The sequence below is a fragment of the Pezoporus occidentalis genome, unplaced genomic scaffold (assembly GCF_034315485.1).
Source record: "Pezoporus occidentalis ecotype Australia unplaced genomic scaffold, CSIRO_AGI_Poc_V1 ctg1, whole genome shotgun sequence".
Lineage (NCBI taxonomy): Eukaryota > Metazoa > Chordata > Aves > Psittaciformes > Psittacidae > Pezoporus > Pezoporus occidentalis.
The window spans coordinates 16,201,020-16,215,274 of NW_026912778.1; the positions used below are offsets into that span (position 1 = coordinate 16,201,020).

A 14,255-nucleotide genomic window follows, 5' to 3' on the forward strand; every position below is an offset into this window, starting at 1 on the left:
GAGTCAGGGTTTCATGAGGGTGCTGACCCTTGCACAAGTGGTGGAGATGGGAATTGGCAGTGGAAAAAGACTGCCCTGCCAGGGGAGAAAGGTCACCAAACTGAAGCAGGAGAAAATGGAGATGTGGTTGAGGAAACCTGTGGAGCTGGCATCCTCCCTAGAGGCATTTGGTGTCTTAGGGGAAGGTGGAAATCAGAGTTTTAGGGCTGCTAGGGCTTTGGCCAACATAGAGGTTTAGCAGAGGGGCCTTTGCAATGGTGGGAGGTAAAGCCATAGCAGTACAGAGAGGCTCAAGTATGTGAGAGGAGGTTTGGCAGCATCTGTGTGTATTTCACAAATGGTGGGCACGAAGGGGCTGAGGCCCCCCAAGCGTGTGGAGATGTTGCTGGGGGGGCAGCCGGGAGACCATGGGAGCAGGCTAAAGCCTTGCTGTGGAGTGGCAGAGGGTGCTTGAACTGGTGAGCCCATGTGGCCATGAGTTAGGGTTCCACAACCAGAGCTGGCTGATCATGCAAGTGCTGTGCTGCCCTCCCTGCCCTCAGTGGTGCCAGTGGCACAGATTTCGGGGAGCATCACTGCCTCTCCTGGGAAAACCTGTGGCATGCTTTCTGCTTTCTGCTTCTGATTTCTCCCACCCTCCCCTCACACTTCTAGAACAAAAGTGCCAGGTTCCGGCAGGGGAAGGAGAACTATGTTGGTGACCTCTCTGCAGACCTGAAGCGACGGTTGGACAGCATCACAAGCAGCCAGAGCTCAGCAAGCTCTGGCTTTGTGGAGGAGCGGTCCCTGAGTGATGTGGAAGAGGAGGATGGTAGGATATGTCTTCTCCTCATGCTGGAACAGCTGTCTTTACTGGGGGCTGATGAGGAACGTTGGGGACTATGTGATTTCCAAAACTTCCTCAAAGCTGTGTGCATGGTATTTCCTGGGTGACCAAAATTCCTGAGTTATGGATTATCTAGCTCAGCATCCCAAACTCCTCAGCATAATCCAAGGTACTGTCCTGTCTTAAAAGGGTGCATTTTTAGTGCACTGCTTCTGTCTATTTTACACTCCACTGTCTTCAGGGAGAATTGCAGAGCACAGACTTAGAAGGCTGTGCAGAGGGGGTGCAGTTAGAGGATGCTAACTAAATTTCCTCAGTGTTTACCCAGAAGATAAATATCATGAAATGCCATCGGCTTATTAGCAGAGAGGCTGATTTGCCTTCCTGCTGTGCAGGTGGTCTGTCAGGAACAGGAAACCTGAATTACCACTATTCAAAGCCTCCCCTGGATATACGTACCATCTGCAGCAGTTTCATTGATGCATTTGCCATGTTCAGCTTTGGCAAGGACAGCACAAAGTGCTCAGTGCTGCCAATATATTTCAGAGACCGCTAAATGCAGCAAGTGGTGGGATCTGACTGGTCCGGAGGGAAGCCATAGCTCAACTGCCTGTACCCCAACTTCTACTAAAAATCATTTAATGCAAAGAAAAACATCAGTATGCTAACAGAGAGGATGATCTTGTGGTTTCAGTTTGATCTTAATGAATAATGTCAGGCATGCACTTTATGAATTTGTGCGCTGTTTTGGTCCTCAGACATCTCTGGTGTAAAAACCGACCCTCTGAGCTGGAATATTGTAAGAAGTATGTAGACATAAAGAGGCCTCGAGATGAGGGGTTTAGCCACCAGTGTTATAGTTCTTGGAAGATTTCTTCTTAAAATCAAGAGCTGAGTAAAGACATTGAGTTGTTTGTTTCAGCAGGAACTAAATGCCTAGGTATCTTTGTTGGATACTTGAGTGTATTATTCCTCCAAGTCACTAGAGGATGAGGTTAGGCTTCTTCCACTTTAAATTAGCAGGGCTTTTTGCCAAATTCAAGCCTTTCTCCCCATGGCGTATTCTTCCCCTCTAAGGACTAGGTGAGGCCTCCCTCTCATGGGTTTCCAAATTCATCTGCTGAAACCACAGCAAGCCTTTCCTGTCCTAGGAACTTGTGAGCTGACTTTTGGTTGTTTTTCTTCTGGGATTGTTTTGCAAATCTTTCCACTGGTGAGAACTGTGGAAATAAGCAAGGAGGGCTGGGGTATCACCAAGTTTATTTTACACACGACTAGTTTCGTGTAAAAAGGGTTGTTACTGATAACTATCCAGCCAAAAAAAGGATTATGTTTGCCCTCCCATTTCAATGTGGCATAAGGTTAAGATGGACTTTTACCTACGAAGCAGTTATGGGTGAAATCAGTGACAAAGGGCATGTTTGATTGTTGTCTGATTCTTTGCAGCTGGTCCTGAAGACCTTTGCAAGAACCCTTTGACCATGGAGGACCTCATCTGTTATAGCTTCCAGGTGGCGAGAGGAATGGAGTTCTTGGCTTCACGCAAAGTAAGGAACTTCTCAGGAAGAGTGGCATGTTATTTATTTGACTGTAGGAAATAGTGCTGTAGGTCTATAGAAGGAAACAGTATGTTCATCTTTGGACTAGCAGTCACCCGCAGCATTTTCTTTTTGCTTTAAGACATAACCAAATCATTAATACTACAGAGTGAAACAGCCCATGCATTTATTGACACAAATGTTAGTGATCTGTACAAGGCTTATGGGTCACTGATTCATAGAAGAATGATTAAGTAGTTGGAGGAGGGGAGCTGACTTATGAGGACGGTTAAAGGAATTAGGTACAAATCTCTGGTAACCATAGCTGAACAGGAGTAAAGGAGTTTTCTCTGAGGAGGTTGCCTGTAACTTGTGCAGCAGGATCGGAAAGGCAGTGTGAGGAGAGATGATGCTCATCTATGAAATTTCACGGATGACTCCCTGGAGAGTCTCTTGCCAAAGACACCCTGGCAGTTGGTAACACCTCACCTGCATTTTCACTTTCTAGAAGTGCCTTTCTGTGGTTTGATCCTAAATATGTATAGCACATGTTTCAAAGGATGTAAATTCCAGCAAGAGCAAAAAATTGCTGCAGTTGTTTAGACACAAAAAGTACTTAGAAACGGGAAAAGGGAATAAAAGCAGGGAATACAGAACTGTTCTAGAGTGCAGGCTAGGAGTTCAAAACCAGACTTGAGAGTCCTTTCTAAAAACATGCATTTCTCTACATTTCATACATCATGGTTGGCATGTATATGTAAAAACATGTCTTCAAACGATCTGCAGTTCTAGTCCATACTAGAAGCATATCTGCAGCCAATTTCAGAGCTTGGCTTTTTTACTTCAAGCTGCTGAGGCTTGAGTTTTGAAGACTTTGGGTTGTTGGCTAAGCTGTTGTTCTGCATATGTAAAGTCATGGACTTTTCTCTGTAGTCAAGATTAGTTTGTGTTGAAATCAAATAGATGTTTTAGTGTGGTATGTTTTTCAGAGAGAGAGCATAGAGCACACAGATTTGAGTGAACCTAAGTAAATCTAAAGGTAATCAGATCTGAACCTGTTTCGTGTCAGCTTCTTAGGATAATTAATTAGGTAACTTCAAAGGCCCTCTCTGCATAGTGGATAAACAGATGTATGTTTGGACTTGGGAATACAAGTCTCCCTGAGCCAAATCAGTTGTGACCATCACAAAAACACTTAAAATCAGTAACTGTTGATGCCGAGGTTTCTTTTTCTTAAAAGGTTTTAAGAATTATCTGGCCTTTGAGGCTCGGGGAGCACATATGTGAAAGAGATCAGCCCTGTGGACAGCGCTGTGACAACAGGCAGCATACGAAGTTGTTTACTTCTCTTTGCAGTGTATCCACAGGGACCTGGCTGCTCGTAATATCCTCTTGTCAGACAATAACGTTGTCAAAATCTGTGATTTTGGCTTGGCCCGAGACATCTACAAAGACCCAGATTACGTCAGGAAAGGAGATGTAAGTTTCAGATTCTCTGTTACAGAGAGAATTAATATCAAGTCCGGACTCCTTTCCCCACCCCCCTTAAATGGGTTTCTGGAAACTGTTTTGCTAAACTGTGATACCTTTTTGTTTATGAAAATGCTTTCAGGCCAGACTACCCCTAAAATGGATGGCACCAGAAACCATTTTTGATAGAGTATATACCATTCAGAGTGATGTATGGTCCTTCGGAGTTCTGCTATGGGAAATATTTTCATTGGGTAAGTCACTTTAGTTTTACTAAATGTTACTCTTAAATGTTAAACAACAGAGTCAAGCAGTCAAAACAGAAAACAGTCAAAGTGTTCTTGGATCCTCTGTAGCATTTTGGGTTTTTTACTTCTTGAAAATTTCCTGTTTATTTTCTCCATCAAAATAAAATACTCAGATTTCCTTCAAAATGCAAGCATAGGAACATGGACTTGAAATGCTTCTTCATACAATTTCTGTAGGTGATGATGTGCTTCATCTACTCCATCATAAATCTAAATTGTTTGCACATCCAAATATGCTGGATTACCTTATTAACTCATGGCCATAGCGAATTATCTGTTTGAAAATCAATCCCAGAATTTAAGAGTCTAACGCATTAAAATTACTCTTGCTCTTGTTTTAGGTGCATCACCATACCCAGGAGTGAAAATTGATGAGGAATTTTGCAGAAGACTGAAAGAAGGAACAAGAATGAGAGCACCAGACTATACAACACCTGAAATGTGAGAAACTGTTCTTCCAGTTGCCTGCATTTACCCCACAATAATAGCAGGTGCTGGAGCAAGCAGTAGGTGCTGTTTTCTTCATGCTGATATTTTAATGGGCTTTGTTCTTCCAGGTACCAAACAATGCTGGATTGCTGGCATGGGGATCCTAAGCAGAGGCCAACTTTTTCAGAGCTGGTGGAGCACCTGGGAAATTTGCTGCAAGCCAACGTCCGTCAGGTACATGGAATGTATTCTCTGGTTGCTAAACCCACCAGCTGAACCCCTCCTATCCTGACAGCCACCATGAAATCTCCTAGTTGGGTACTGTCCACTGGGGATGTGGGGGAGCCTGGGCTTCTTCTACCCCTTCAGTTACTGACTGGCATAGTTGGGGAAAGGTTGCAGAGGTCTGTTATGGTAACCAAAAACCATGTTGCCCTGCCAGCAAGGGCTTCCCATGACACCTCCACTGCTGTTACTTAGCTGTCTGGCTGGGAGTTGTAGGTATGCTGGGGAGTTGTTCACCAGCCAGACAGCAGTGGCATCATGGGCTCAATTCGCTGCTCTGCTGCTGATTTCTCTGCATAGTACAGAGGCGTTTCGGCAGGTAGCCCCTGTTGATCTTACTGTGCCAAAGATGGGTATCTTGGCATATGTGAGCATGTGGGCAGCAATGCTTTTAATGACTTTTATGGAAAATGAGTATGCAGGTGTTTTGCTGTCTGTCAGCAGCTCAATGCACATAAGTGTATTAAGACTTGTCCTGGGTGCAGGCACTTTGGTAAGGGAGCCCACTGTGTCCAGGTGAGCGATATGGGCCTCCCTCCCAGGTTCTCCATCTTGTGGCTCCTTCTTAATGTACTATGGAAGTCGACAAGGCCAGAGCAACAGATGTGAGCACATTGGGTGAGAGAGGCTGCGTTTGGCCACATGCTCTCTTATTAGACAAGTTCTCCCTTTCTGACCTATTAGTAACAATAGGAATTACCTGCCCTTCCAAACTATTGTGTCTGTGCATACCAAAACTCAGAAAGGGGAGCGTTTCTTCACTTTTCTTCAGAGCAGCTTGTGTCACATGTATCACATCACCACAGGCTGGCTGAGGTTGGAAGGGGCCTCTGGAGGTCATATGGTCCAACCTCACTGCTCAAGCAGGACCACTGATACCTCTTTGTCCGGGACAATGTCCAGATTGGCTTTTGAATATCTCCAAGTATGGAAACTTCGCAACCTCTCTGGGCAACCTCTGCCACTGCCCAGTCACCCTCACAGGGAAAAAGTGTTTCCTTGTATGTTCAAAACATATTTTGTGTTATTTACCTATAACCTAATATGGTTGGATTGCTAATGATTTAGACCCTCTTGTCATAAACTATTGTGTACTGCGACTATAAACCTGATTTACTATCTGATAACGAATAGCTAAATATGTATGTGTCATATTGTAATCCAAAAGAGATAGATGCAAAAAAAAAAAAAAAGAAAAAATTAGATTAGAAAATCTACTAAAGGATTTCTCTTGGGACTATAAATAGATATGCAGCACTGAAGGATGCATAATCCATTTTTTCTACTATTTTAGAGCAAAAATATAAGCAAGTGGAAGAAATTTAAAAAGTAGTTATCCTTGTTATTCACATCAAGTTTGATGTCAAAGTATTGATGGAAAAGTTCCTTTTTTGCTTGTTTTTTTTCCTTTTTTTTTTTAATTAAATTTACTTCTTATACTTAATTTAGTCTTTCTGGTTAATACCAGAAATTTCCATAGCCTAATTCATTTTAAGGTAATCTTTTTCCTCAGGTTCATATTCTTTGTGTCATTGAGATTCAAACATTCCTAAACCCTACATTTTTATTTCAAAGACATCAATAAAAAACGTTCAGTTTATTCTTTATGTTACAATATGTCATATAAAACCATCATTTTTGAATCTAAAATTACTTGACAGTGATTCTCATTAAGTTTCTTTCTTTTAATGTAGCTGCTCTGCAAAGGTGATATAATGTTCATAGTTTAATAAAGCAGCCACGGTATTACTGTTGGACTGATGCATTCTCCATGTACATGCGTGTGTAACTGTTTATGTCAGTGTATCTCTGTAGCCAATTTAATTTTTGCATTTTTTCACTGCATTCTGCAGGACGGTAAAGACTACGTTGTCCTTCCTTTGTCAGTATCGCTGAATGTGGAAGAGGACTCGGGTCTCTCTCTCCCCACTTCACCTGCTTCCTGTAGGGAGGAAGAGGAAGTCTGTGATCCTAAATTCCATTATGACAACACAGCAGGAATTAGGTATTTTATATGGTGGACATCCTACTGGGGCCTCTGGGCAGGTTTTGTTCATGCTGGGGGCAGGGAAAATGAAAGGAAGAGACTTCAGCTGCTTGGTCCATATTTAACCTCCTCCACAGGGATAAGAAGGAATCTGTAGAGCTTTTGTAGGCAAAAACTAGTTTCTTATCTCCCCAAATGCCAATGACTTTTTTTTTTTTTTACTACCCTTTCAAGATTTGGTATTATCATTTAAAAAAAGAAAAATAAATCATAAGTGTACTTAACTTAGTTTTTAAGAATCAGAATGAATAAAAAAGTCTTACTGATCCAATACAATTGTGTTCACACTCTTGTATTGCAGCTGCCTAAATTATTAATGGTAATAGATTTATCATTAGTGACCTCTCTGGCATTTCCCCTCCTAGAGTGACATGCTGGTAAATGGGTCATGAATTGATGGCCAAGGGGAATGCAACCTAAATGTTGTCACTGCTTTTTTGTCCACTGCTTGTTTCTGGTGGGCTGTTGGGGCATCCACAATGGAGCAACAGTGGTAGATGCTGTTTGGTGTTGTGGCAGAGGTGACTTCCCCAGTAAGGAGTTTGTACTAGTGTATTTAAGAAGGGTTCACATTGGACCTTGTGAGGACCTCAGGCGTGGGATGTAAGGGAGAAAAGTATTTTCTCATCCAGTGCTGCCTAAGATCAAATTCAGCCACTTGGATGCTAGAAGCTCTGGGTTGCTTGCTGCAATCTCAGGAGTAGGAGGAGGATAGAAGGAGATGAATCCAACTATAAGAGCAGAGAAGGACTCTGTTGGCAGGGTTCACGTGGTTTCCATGAAGTGGAACCTTCTCCCTCACTGTTTGTCTTGTATCTACCAAAGACAAAGTTCCCAGTTATTTTGTGTACCACAGGATGGCTTTTTTATGTTGGTCCTGGGAAAGCCTAGGTAGACACAGTGCATTTCACACTTCAGTTGAACTTGTGGTCCTAGAGTTGAACTCTCAACCCCCGAGTTTTAGTAGTGGGGCAGTCCAAAATATAAATATTTAAAAGACAAAAAAGCATGATTGAACACTGAAAAGTCACACATACTTTTCAACTTCTAATACTTCCTATATGATTTTTGCTGGTCCCCATTTTCTGTTATGAACAGAAGTAAAATCTCTCTGTCAACTTTTAAAAAGACTTTGAAACTCTTTCTCTTGTCTTATAGTGTGACAGGGGTGTGAAAGCGCTTGTGGAAATCATTCTGGGAGAGGCAAAGTGAGGAGCTTAAGACATGCTTAGGAGCTTTATTCTTCTGGTAGCTGGAAACAATTTTGTTGGCATGGATCTTGCTATACATTTAGTGGAAAAGATTGATCTGTTCAGTAATGTCTTTTTCAATCATCACAAAAGTACGAACTATGAGGAAAGGCTGAAAAATACAATCTCTAAATCAAAGCAGGAAGAAGAAAACAAGCACAGGGAAAACAGAGAATATTAAAGAATATTTACATTGCTGAGGTAAATTCAAATCAGCAGGACGTCCTAATAGCTGCTGTATTTAGCTTAGGAAATAGATCTGTAATTTCTGAACCTTGCAAGATTGTCATTAAGAACAGTCAGGTGTGGTAAAGAAGATTTAAGGAAGTGTAAAGGTATGCATGTAAATGCTTCATTCTTAGAAAGAACAGAAAAGGCGTAACCTTAAATCAGGTTAACCTGAATCCTAGGAATGATGCCAGACTAAACAATCAGATAAATAATGGTAAATGCCTACAAGAAAATTAAGTAACTAAAAATGGCCAGCATGGATTTGTCAAGAACAAATCAAGTCAAACCAATCTACAATTAATTTTTCGGGAGATTAATTGGCTTGGTGGATAGCAGGAAAGACAGGGTTTTATTTTCTCGGGGGGATTTTTGGCCCTTTTTTAATGGGACAGTCTATTATAAAATGCAAATATGTGTCAGGAAATACTGTCAGTGTGTCATCTGAGCCCTCACTGCCACTGGGCAGGAGTCAGACTCCACGTGTGGCCTTTCTCTGCCTGCACACTATTTCTGGTCCTGTTTGCAGAGTAGCTTGGCTTAACCAGGAGGATCTTGCTCGTTGTAGTCCATGAAGGCTGATTCTTGTCTGGGTTGAGCAGAAAGACACAGGACTTCCGTAACTGGGAGGTTGTTCAGATCAAGAGGCTGGGGTTTCCAGTCCTCACCCTGGTAACTGTAGTTGTGTCCATGCAGTTCTGTGACTGTGTGGACAATTAGATGCAAGCACACATGAAGCTTTCAGACTAAGAAGGCAAGTTGTGAATGAACTTATCACCATTCAAGGTGATGTTGTACAGGAGGATAAGTGGACTAGATTCTCCATTAGATGTTTTTGGTCCTGTCAGGGTTGGGTTGGGAGTGGATTAGATAACATTGCAGAGTAACAGGAGCAGAAGACATGTTCAATATAGAGACCTTGAAAGAACTGGTTTTGCTAAGTCTAGGAAGAGCAAATGGAGAGGGAACATATTAACATTTTCCAGTAAATGAAAAGTTGCTTGGAAGAGGATGCTGTTTATTCTGTGTCCCTAGCAATAGGACAAATTTTATTTGCAGTGAATACTTGAGTTTAATATTTGAAAACCATTCTAAAGTGTGATTGAGCACCAGGGCAGGCTACAAAGGGAACTTGTAAAATCCCCACCAGCTTAAATATGTGTTTGTTGGAGATAGGCAGGACTCAGCATAGCTAGGCTCAAAACTGGGAAATGGGATGAATGATGCTCTTAATTGCCTTCAGCTTTGTGCTTCAGGTGAATGCAGGTTTCTTTTCTAAATCCATGGCTTTTTCTTCGTTAGCTGTTAGGAGCATAAATGTGTCCTGTTTAACTGGGACAGTATCCATTTTATTCCACATCCGTTAAGACAGAAAGCTGAGGGTAGCTGTTTTGTTTGCTGTATTAGTACCTCCATGAAAGTAATGAGGTTTTTTGGTCCAATGTTTTTTATGGATGTCATCCTGACCAGAGGGCTTCTTTTGGAGAAGAGCCTTCAAGAGACACGTAGCACTCCCTGTCCTGATCCCCACGGTTTAAGGGCGGCAGTCTGCTGAGTCTGCTGTTGTTGTCCTAGGTCCAGCCAGGGGTCTCAGAAGTGCAGTCCAAAGGAAGAGACACATAGCTGAGCTCCAGGCTCCTCTGTTTATTATACTTCTAAGTGAAGCTTGCAGGAAGTGAAGCCCTCCAGTGTAACTGAGAAAAGAGGCTGTTTTCTCTAAGCCGTTTCTTAGAATTTGCTCAGAGATCAAGATTGTCAGGAGCAGAAGGTCAGAAACATGTCACTTTCTAGCCTGTTCATCCTTCTCAATAAATGGATATTTTGAGGTTTGCATAACATGTTTTGACAAGAAGATTGACTTCTCTGTAGAGAGATAAAAGGATTCTGATATCATTGTGCTGTTTGCAGCCAAGTTGTGGAAAGTGGACACAAAATATTGTTTTGTTTTCTTTTCTTTTCAGTCAGTACCGACAAGGTAGCAAAAGAAAAAGCCGCCCTGTGAGCGTGAAAACATTTGAAGATGTCCCATTGGTAACCACCGTAAAAGTTGTTCAGGAGGTGAGTTTGTCTGATATTTGTATGTCTTCTGTCCATCTGTTTATTTTATTTTATTTTATTTTATTATTTTATTTTATTTTATTTATCCCTTTGCATTTAATACATTCCTAACACCTTTGCAGGAAAACCTGACAGATAGTGGGATGGTTCTTGCATCTGAAGAGCTGAAGACTTTGGAAGAGAGTGATAAACAAGTGAAAATACCCTTTAGGTAAGGATTAGGCTGCATGTAGATTTGAACAAGACGTTTTGTTTGCAGCATGTCAGAAAACTGATTGGTTTCTAAATTTTTTAGAAGACAAAATATTGTCTTACTGTATTTTTAAAAACACAAGGAAATATTGTGCACTGTGTCCCTGGTCATCTGCATTTGGTACCAGGAGAGGAAAGGTATGCAGCCACTGGAAATAATGGCTAGCAACGCAGAAGGGACTTGTATTTGTCAGCTACAAAGCATCAACCACCACTCAAAGGAACTGAGCTGTTGCACACAATTGAGCATATTTGTGAGGCTTGTCTGCAGTGACAAAGAGCTCCTTTTCTTTTCTTTTTCTTTCTTTTTTTTCTAAAGCTGACTCTTGAGTTTTCAGGATGTACCTGGGTGTATTTTCAGAGCATTGTTCAGGGAGTTCATTGTGCAGTTCACAGGAAGCACAGTAGCGTTCATGGAGCTCAAGCCTCACGTATGCTCTCTGAGAGCTTCTCAGGAATTATTTTTGCCAGGACAACTTCAGTGCAAACAAAAGTATACTGCAGTTACAACTGCACCACAGCTGAAATGTGTGAAGCTTCTCAAAGTTTTCTGCCCATTTCATCTGTGCTCACAATCTAACTCTTTGTATCACCATAAAATTAAACATCTTTTTCATGTGTTAGTGAAGTTAGGGCATATAAAAAGGTCCCTTTTATAATCAAATGTATGTTTAAAAAGGCTTGAAGCCAGCTTTGCTAAGTGCCCTCCAGAAGACAGTCTCCACAGCTCTCTCAGTCCTGTTTCTGCTTGTTTTTCACAGCACGCTGGTGCCCAGCAAGAGTAACGAGTCCGTCATGTCCGAAGCCTCCAACCAGACGAGCGGGTACCAGTCAGGGTACCACTCGGACGACATGGACACCACCGTGTACTCCAGCGAGGAGACTGAACTCTTGTGTGCCCGGGAGCCTTCTCCCCAGCTCTGCCGTGCTCACGGGCTCGCCTATGACAGCTCCGTGCCGCTCGCCTCCCCACCGCTCTAGGGCGAAGCTCCAGGTCCCCCCACGATGTGCCTTCCTTGCCTGAGCTCGGTGGTATTCAGGTTTGATGCACAGAAAGATGGCGTCCATGAGACTAAGAAAAGACGTTTATTTTTCCTGAAGAGGATGCAGGAGCATCTGGCAGCAAAACTGCGCCATGCTGGGCTGTGGGGCACTTTCCTCAAGAGATGCTTGTGGCTGAGGGTGCAAAGCCCTGGCTGCAGTGTGTGGGCTGTGCCGACCCAGTGGCAGAGGCAGCATGGTGGCCTTCGGAACCCTGGTGACATGGTGTTCAACCGAACTGTTTCTAGTTGTACGAGATAACGGCACAGACCCGCTCTTTTGTTGTTGTTGTTGTTGTTTCTCCACTTGTGGCTGGACTCCAGGAAGGAAACAGCACGGCACTGGCTTCTTGTTTCTCAGAGTTATCCCTTGCTTGTACCTCCACAAACAAAAAAAGGAACCTCCAGCTCAAGGCTCTGGCAGTCGCTGACGGCCTGAGTCTAAACATAGGCTGGGCTAAATATAGGTGGGGGCAATGGTCTCTGTCCTTGGCAGAGGAAAAAAGTTGCTGTACCAGGCAGCATGAGCGTATTTGCTTGCAAGACTTATGTGGTGAGGCTGGTCAGTAGGGAAAAGGAAGAGCACTGAGCCAAGTGATGGGACAGGGGTGCAGGGGCCATGCCTCACATCTGAGGATGGCTCTGGCCCACGTTGTCCCCAACACCCTTGACCCATGCCACATGCCTGCCTGCTTCTGAGCTAGCCTGAAACAGCTGCAGAAAATACCCCCTCTCTGAATCACCACCAGGGCAGCCTCTGCAACAGGCAGAAAAGTCAATGTAGTCTACCTTAGGACCACAGGGAGCCCTGTGGTCCTCATGGGGCATCCTAAAGGCACCCTACCTTCTCATCTCGTCCCTCCTCCCTCAGATGTAGGTCTGGCTCTTTCAATTTGCAAACTCAAAGTCTGTTTGCAATAGCAGAGATCTTGGTTTATGTAGTCTTGGGTATCCGTGACTGGTTTCATGGCAGCTCCAATCTTCTCTGAGTGGTGAGATTGTGCCTAATTGTTTGACAACTTCTTACCTGTGCTCTTGTAGTACCAGAGCTCTGCTGATAGACACAATGCCGGCTACAAGATCTTAAAATGTAAAGCTATTTCTACTGAGTTCTTTTTTGTATTTTTATAATTATTTTTTTTCAGTTTGTACTTACTATAATGTCAAATGCTGGGAACCATGAATATAAGGCGTATACAGTATTTATAGCCTCTTTATGTAGAAATAAATGTAATATATTAAAATATAAATATATATATTATATAATGTTATTGTACTAGTCACATTTTATATCAGAGTTCTGTAGTGTTACAAGGGTCACAAAACTTTTAATAGCTAAAACTTCACTTTATTAAAAGGGACTGGAAATTCAGAGGTGGGGGCTATGAGTAGATCTGTTTCCTTTTCTTACATGTATTTTCCTATATCCTTTCTATTGACAGTGAGGTTTGTCAAGTGCTACTTAGTTCAAGTGCCATTTAATGAATCCAGTTATTAATACCATTGTACAGGTCTATCAACATTTCTGTGGCTACCTGTAGTAAAGAAGCTTCACTGATTTTAGCAGTTGGCAGTAAGTGCCTTCAGAGAAATGGGCACAGGAACAGGCTGCTTGTACAGACCGAATCTCCTCTGAAGGAGTTTATTATGTTCAATAATGGGAATGGTTGATCTAATTGTATTGTGACTTTTGCCTTGGGAGTAGCAGTTTCCCTTAAAGGCTTATTCATCTTTTCCCACTTGCATTTCTTCCCTCTCACTTGTTGTAACTGAGATGTTGTCCCTGCTCTTGTGTAGCAATGTCTACCTTTATTTTAAATCTGTACTTAAAGCTCCCACCTTTTCACTCTGTTGTCCACCTTTTGACTTTCTCTTCTGCACTGTGCAGGCCTTCATTCTCAGTGGAAGACTGGCCACTGCTGGGGTATCAGGACTTCAAGTATTGTAACAGCTTATGATTAAAAAAAAAAAAAATCAAGGGAAGTTAAACTGCAAACCCCAGACTTTATTCAACTTCACTGCAGTTTGAAACGAGACCTTTGTAGGATACTGCATAGTCAGACCACTTCTCTTGTAAGTGGGAGATCTCACTGCTAAATTCTTCTCAGTCTGAATATGGCACTAACACCTTCTACACACTATGTGCACATCCTAGCTACAAGGCTGTGGAATGTCAAGCTTCAAATGTCTCTCCGCTCCTCTCCTGTATCTGAAGCATTTTACACCCAGGAAAGCAGGAACTGGGAGGTCAGGCAGAAAAATATGGGAGAGGTTTCGTAAATCTACTGTAAGGGCTTCTAGGAAGGCCTTGTACTTTCATGTATATATTTGATATTTATCTTGCATCCCAGGCAAGAGTCTAGCCAATAATTGTATGCTCAATAGCCAATGCTACAAACTTTACCTCCCCTCCTTTCCAGTGTTCTCCAATATCTTTAATGAAGATGTTCGTACGTGTATTATTGTATGATGGACATAAAATACTGAGACTGGCAGAATATTGGTAGGTAACCTGCTGAGCCAC

At 42.5% G+C, this 14,255-nt stretch overlaps 1 protein-coding gene across 1 annotated transcript in view; it reads left to right on the plus strand.

Moving 5' to 3' along the window:
• KDR (kinase insert domain receptor) overlaps positions 1-13,476 on the plus strand; it is a 32,473-nt gene extending 18,997 nt beyond the window's left edge. Inside the window, exons 21-30 of the mRNA XM_062604030.1 lie at positions 655-811; positions 2,273-2,373; positions 3,721-3,843; positions 3,977-4,088; positions 4,484-4,583; positions 4,700-4,805; positions 6,710-6,861; positions 10,343-10,439; positions 10,562-10,650; positions 11,453-13,476. Of these exons, the coding sequence (XP_062460014.1) occupies positions 655-811; positions 2,273-2,373; positions 3,721-3,843; positions 3,977-4,088; positions 4,484-4,583; positions 4,700-4,805; positions 6,710-6,861; positions 10,343-10,439; positions 10,562-10,650; positions 11,453-11,672 (1,257 nt within the window). The 3' untranslated portion in view covers positions 11,673-13,476. The remainder of the gene's footprint in view (positions 1-654; positions 812-2,272; positions 2,374-3,720; positions 3,844-3,976; positions 4,089-4,483; positions 4,584-4,699; positions 4,806-6,709; positions 6,862-10,342; positions 10,440-10,561; positions 10,651-11,452) is intronic.
• Positions 13,477-14,255: the final 779 nt, after the last annotated feature.